This window comes from Balaenoptera borealis, assembly GCF_965194805.1.
Source record: "Balaenoptera borealis genome assembly, chromosome: 3".
Taxonomy (NCBI): domain Eukaryota; kingdom Metazoa; phylum Chordata; class Mammalia; order Artiodactyla; family Balaenopteridae; genus Balaenoptera; species Balaenoptera borealis.
In genome coordinates this window covers 92,763,231-92,769,674 of record NC_138866.1, presented here as the reverse complement: position 1 = coordinate 92,769,674, position 6,444 = coordinate 92,763,231, and the positions used below count along the sequence as shown (strand labels likewise).

At 43.0% G+C, this 6,444-nt stretch overlaps 1 protein-coding gene across 1 annotated transcript in view; it reads right to left on the bottom strand.

The window, feature by feature from the left end:
• Positions 1 to 3,570: 3,570 nt before the first annotated feature.
• The window catches only part of SLC27A2 (solute carrier family 27 member 2), a 54,181-nt gene continuing 51,307 nt past the window's right edge, over positions 3,571 to 6,444 (bottom strand). Inside the window, exons 9-10 of the mRNA XM_082387922.1 lie at positions 4,999 to 5,129; positions 3,571 to 4,034 (exon numbers count right to left, since the gene is read on the bottom strand). Of these exons, the coding sequence (XP_082244048.1) occupies positions 3,858 to 4,034; positions 4,999 to 5,129 (308 nt within the window). The 3' untranslated portion in view covers positions 3,571 to 3,857. The remainder of the gene's footprint in view (positions 4,035 to 4,998; positions 5,130 to 6,444) is intronic.

The following is a 6,444-nucleotide window of genomic DNA, read 5'->3' as shown; positions in this document are numbered from 1 at the left end:
GTCTGTGTCTTAATAAGACTTCTTGGTGAAGGTGACTCTCAGTGCTCAATTTTCTTTTTTTTTTTTTAAAGCTTTAAGTAGTTTATTTCAGACTATATCAATCTCCTAAGTCCTCTCTTAGAAAATTCTTTCTCTAGATTAATGACTATTATGATGAAAGTGTCACTCTCTTCAATTATAAATTCAACTATTGAAAAATACCTTTAAGAGTTAAGGGTTTTTTTTGAATTTTATTTTGTTTATTGTATCCAGCAGGTTCTTATTCCTTATCCATTTTATACATATTAGTGTATATAGGTCAATCCCAGTCTCCCAATTCATCAGTGCTCAAGTTTGAGACTCGCTGCTGTGCCTGAACTAGGGGACTCGGACCATCTATTTAGCTCATCCTCTCTGCCTCCAACATGCCTCCCCCAGTGCCCACGCACATATAGCAAAGCTTGCATAGGGAACCAGGTGTTTATCAGGATTGCTTGATGAAAAAGCAGTAGATAATTATTGCCTACCTGGTGCCAGGCACTGGGAATATAATGATGAACGAAATAGATGGACTCTGTACTCTCATGGAGCTTACAACTTCATAGAAGCATGACGTCTGTGCAGAGGGAAACTGCCAATCAGAATGGAATGCACCATCAGCTATATATCCATATTACAACATGGCGCTCTGTGCGCTCTGGGGAGACGGCACCCACGTCAACTAGAAGACCTGGGTTGGCCAGTCAGCCCGCCTCCCCTGGAACAGTGCCGCAGTGACGCTGAGGGACACCTTTCCTGTTAGCTGTCTCTTTACAGTCTTCATGCAGCCCCACCAACTGCAGTGACAAAATAATAATTATTTTTTATATTTTTATTTTTTAAGAATTCTTTTTTTTCTTTTAATTTATATATATATATTTTAGCTGTGTTGGGTCTTCGTTTCTGTGCGAGGGCTTTCTCTAGTTGCGGCGAGCAGGGGCCACTCTTCATCGCGGTGCGCGGGCCTCTCAGTGTCGCCGCCTCTCTTGTTGCGGAGCACAGGCTCCAGACGCGCAGGCTCAGTAATTGTGGCTCACGGGCCCAGTTGCTCCGCGGCATGTGGGATCTTCCCAGACCAGGGCTCGAACCCGTGTCCCCTGCATTGGCAGGCAGACTCTCAACCACTGCGCCACCAGGGAAGCCCCAAAATAATTATTTTTGAAAAGTTCAAACACATGGAAAGGACTCTAGCCTTCCTTCTAGGGGTCTTTCCAGTCAGCTTTCTTTGAAACCCTGACATGACTTCCCAGATAGAGGCTTAGAAAACACCATCATACTGCGCTGAGCTCATCTCTTGGTGCTTAGCGGGGACCCACTAAATGCTCGTAGAGCTGATGTACGAACGAGCAACACATGTAACAGATCATCTCTTAGGGAGGGTCACTGTGTTTTTATACCGATTCTTGTTAGCTTCCATTTCAGATGCTGAAATTTACTAGTTTTACCCCCAAATTATTTTGGTTTGGAGACTCATTTTGTGAGTTTTGGTTTGGAGACTCATTATATGTCTCCAAACAATACACCTGAAATCAGAGATCTGTTGAATGATTTACATGGGTATCAGTGGATTAAAAAAATCCACTTGTACTTTCAAATGAGGAAGATGACTTGTACAGACATTTCTACGGACACAATTTTTGATCCTTCTAAAAGAGAAAAATCTGTCTTTAAAGTTGATTATCTGTCACAGGATGGCTTGATTTTGTTTACACATATGCAAACCCAGGTCTTGAGGATATTGTGCTGGTGTCTCTATCCATCCCAATAGAGCTGTGGTTCCTGGCCTCAATCATGGAGGTTTGGGGAAGCGAGAGACTGAGGAAGCCATCCGGCTGGGAGGGAGAGTTTCTGAGTTTCTAACTGGGAAGTCAAAGATGTGGGTCAAAGGTGGTCAGGCCCTAGCAGGCTTTGGTTCCAGAACACTACTGTTCTGGATATTGGTGTAAGTGCTGACCTGTCACCCAAAAAAGATGTTCCCTGTGACACAGAATGACATCACAGCTTTAACAATCTCTGCTTACAACCTGATTCACTTTAGCAAGATTCCCAGTAACACAATTGCACAATGTTATACTTTCAAAAGCAAAGGCTGGGCTATTTCCCATCACTTGGGTTAAAATTTTCACAGGGAGATCAATAAAGCAAAAGCAGAGATACCTAGAATTTTGCAAAAATTCCCAAATGCTGACCCACAAGCAACAGTTCTTCTAAATTGTTGCCTAAATTCACAGAGATGCAGTGATATCCAGAGTTTTCCTTAGGCCATCCTCAAGTCCCTTATGGATATTAAGTGCTCAGGGAATGTTTACTGTTGGGCATAATGAGCGGGATTCTGGTCATGAGTCTTCTTAGGAGTCTCTAAAAATGTGGAGAGAGTTTAAAAAATATTTCTAATACTGTGTTGGGGGTGGAGATGGCCACCCCTCATCATGTATCATTGAGAATCCCTGAATACGTTTGCCTGGGGCTTTTCAGGGACTAAATTGAGGGAGAATTAGGGCTCCTTTCTAGCTCCTGGTCATCTGAAGATGTTCTCTAGGGAAGGAAACTCTACCTGTTTTAGGGAGGCTGGGGTGAACTCGAGTCACACTTCCTAGATGTGAACTTAGTGAGCATTACGCTCCTGTGACCTAGGACAAGCTCTAGTAAGGAATATGTCATCTTGAGGGCCACCACCAAGGACCTGCTCCTGGAACTCTGTGACTGACACATGCAGAGCTTATGGGGTTCTATTCAGAAAGGGTGGCAGCTGAGTCTAAGGACAAAGAGCCTGTCTGAGAGAGCTCCTTGCAATTCCCAGATCCTCCTGTGCCACGCCAAAAGCCCTCGGTCCTTGAACAGGCTCTCTGGCCGGACACTGGCTGTGGAGTGAAACCAGCTCTAGACTGAGGAGCACGTGAGCCTGGGGGTGCGAGCTGGACCTCTGGGACTTCTCTGGTGCAGTTACATTTTCTTTGGGGTGCGTGGAAATTATAAAAAATGTGAGACTTTACATGTTAAAAATTGGGAGATTCACATAAATATCTGGATTTCTGTTTTGTGAATAATCAGAAGATCTTGGAAGTACCTGGGCTATAGAGCCCCATGACAATAATCAGCTGACTGAAGCTGCGTCATGGCTGTCCCCTAGTTTTCAATGTTCATTTGGGACCTGCTCTTCTCATCCGCATTACCAATACAAATCCTGAAGACACTTGAGTTTGCAACCCTTGATATAGCTAAAAAGTTTGCTGGATACCTTTAATGTATAGAGCTCTGATGCTCTAGACTTAAGCTCCTTCAAAGACTATAGGTGGCTTTATCACTTGTTGGCTAATGCTGTAGACAGTGGCCAGGATGTTTCTGGGGGGTAGGCTTGGCCTTACACTAGAGCTGGATTTCCATTGGGTTGTTCATTGGGGACCTACCCCCTCACCTCCCAACTCCTTACCAGTTTTTACTTAGAATACCATTAGCATTATAAACGGGACACCTGTGAAAAATTACCAATGATACTGTCAGGCTCAGGGTTTGCATTTAGAATCAAGCCAGGAAGAAGTGCCATCGCATATGTTGGTGTTCATCTATTTTATTACATATTTTAAAAAATAACATCCTCCCTCTAACAAGCTTAGTTTGCAAATACAAACAGTAGGTGCAAATTGAAAAACAATTACATCTAAATCTTTTCACTTGCAAAGGTTCGGGTGTAATTTTAAAAAGTCTCCCCTTACTGGTATGCATAAAAAAATTGCACTGCACAATCTTCAGTCAAATTAAAGTGGGATTATATCAAGTGGCTGTACTAGGTCCATTCAGTTTCTTTCTAGAAATACACTGAGTTACCCTCCTGGTAATATTCAGAGTTTCAGAGTTTTATCATTAATGGCATTGTAAATGTCCTCAGTCATCGGCACATACATTTCTGCTTTGTCATCCAAGAAATATAAGGCATCTTTGATAACTGCAGGGTTAAAGCCCTCTTCCATGAGGGTCACTTTTCGGTGTTTAAAAGTTCCAGTGATCTCAATGGTGTCCTGAAAAACATCAAACAATCATTTGAGAGCTGCGAAAGCAGGTTCTGTGTGATACCAAGATATCCTGTCTTCAGAACCTCCACTAGGGGGCCCTCTGTGGAGGTATTTTTCCTTCCTTTAAAGCTTGACGATCACTTGTGGGGAGAGAGAGGTTGCTGACAGTGGAATACGGAGCGGAAGAGTCTGTCATTTGGTGAGCTTCCAGTATTACTGGAATATTCGGATTAATGGTGGGGTGGGGAAAGGAATCATCTACACACAGACAACTTTTTTTTTCTCAGCCTGTTTGTGACACTGAAGACTTGTTTCTTCTTCAGTAAATAGGTGATGATCTGAGGATATTTCAACTTTCATGTCTCTCAACCATCACTGTAAAGCATGTGTCAGTGCTTTATGAACATCAACAGAAATAACCGTTTAACCTTAGCAATATCTGGTAATCTAACATTTCTTTTCTCAAATCTTCAGCTACAGAATCACAGAGCTCAAGGTCCAAAAGTGAGAGTGTTAAACTAAGGGGTTAATGTTTGAGAAAGAAAAAAAAAACCTCTATCCGTGACAGTTTAGCCTTTGGTAGTTCCTACTGGCTAATGATGCCCAATTAAAGTTCACATCATAGAAAGGTGCAGGACTTCAGTGGATTTTTCCATTCTTTAAAACTGGAAACAATAAATAAGAGGGTCAGAGCATTTCTATTTTATGTGTTTGTTATACCTCATCAAACAGGCTCTGAGTTATTTGCTAACACTGTTGCTGAATGAACTGCCTGTGGTTTTAGGGAAAAAGGGATTAGGATTTGGTTTCAGCTAGCTGTATTTTCTGGTATTTCTGCTTCTTCATTTAGCTTCCTGAAAGGGTAGTGAAAATTTGGCCGTTGTGCTCGCCATGGTAGAAGAGGAATTGTTCCCTAAGACGCAGGTGTCTCTAAGAGCGAGGATAACAACTTTATAATAAGGAGTCTCACCTGTATTCTTAGAAACCGGGGCCTTGCATAATTGGGCAGGTAATCGGCCACATGCTTAAAGAGTTTCCTTCCATCAAATTCATGGTCTTCCTTCATCTTGATGGAGGCCATGCCAATTCGACCCTCGTGACCTAGAGTTAAAGTGAGAAAAAATTAGGTGGGTTGTAGCTGTTTATTTTATTTATGATGCTTTGCTAGGTCAAATAACAGAGAACTGAGACAGCATTATGGCATGGGTTTCTTTTGGATAGCTGGAGTTTTTATTTCAAATATATGTTGAAGTTAAATTCTAAAGTTGAATTAATGATAACAAAACAACAAGCTATTCATTGGTTGAATCTTTATTACATGCCAGGTCCTTTACTAAGTGTGCTTTATATACTATCTTATTTAACTCTCACGACAACCTTATGAAGAGGTACAAAGGTTATCTCCATTTTACAGGTGAAGAAACTGAGGCTTAATGACATTAAAAGACTTGTTCAAGTTCATGCAGCCAATACTAGGCAGGGCCAGAAATGGAATTGAGGCAGGCTGACTAAAGATCCTATTGACATCATCCTTCTTGGCAGCCTAGATGTAAACACCAGAATGGGAAAAATGTTGAACTAGTGGCTCAAAAAATTTTTTGGACTCCGGTGAAAAACCCTTGCTCCCCTGTCAAGGATAACCAGGCTCAGGTTGTTCTTTGGGTCGCAGGTCAGGTCTGTTGTGCGTCCAGGCACAAATGTCACCTCTGAGACTTATATAATCACGGTTCCTAATAGCTTTGCCTCTGCATTTCAGAGAGGCTGCGGGACCAGAGGGTGAAGGCAGATCAAGGTTGAGCGGTGTGTGCCCACCGCACCCCCGCCTCCCCACCTTGATGCCCTCTAGGCCAGAGAGGTTGTGCTCTCCACAGGGGAAACCGATCCTAACGGCTCTTTCTTCCCGGTGTTGAGAACAATTACCATTGTTTTCTTGTGAGGACAGTGGTAATTACATATTAATTCCTCTTCTACCTGATCCGGCAGACCCAGTGGGAGTCCAGGTCCGCTTCCCTGAACTACTTAACTGTAATCAGAGAGGGGGAAGGAGCCGCCCTTCATCACCTGGGCCCCAGCTTTCGAAATCTCTCCCATGGTGATTGTGTGTTTACCCATGACGCTAAAGAAGGCAGAAAACAAGAGGAAAAATTATAAGAAAGGAAATGCATCCTCATTTGCTTTGCCTCTTATCTGAAGGAGGGAGGCAGGGCACCATACCCTCTTTCTCTAGGGGTCCCTGGTAGCTGTCTCAAAGGTACCGGTCTCAGGAATCTTGAATGTCTCCAATGAACTCCTTTTAGAATTAAGGCAGAGGCTGATGCAACAGAAATCTTCAGTGTCAACTGGCTCCTTCTTGCTCTGGCAGAGGCAATGCCCAACCGAGAGGCGAATGGGGCTGTTGGATCTCAGGTCTCTGTCC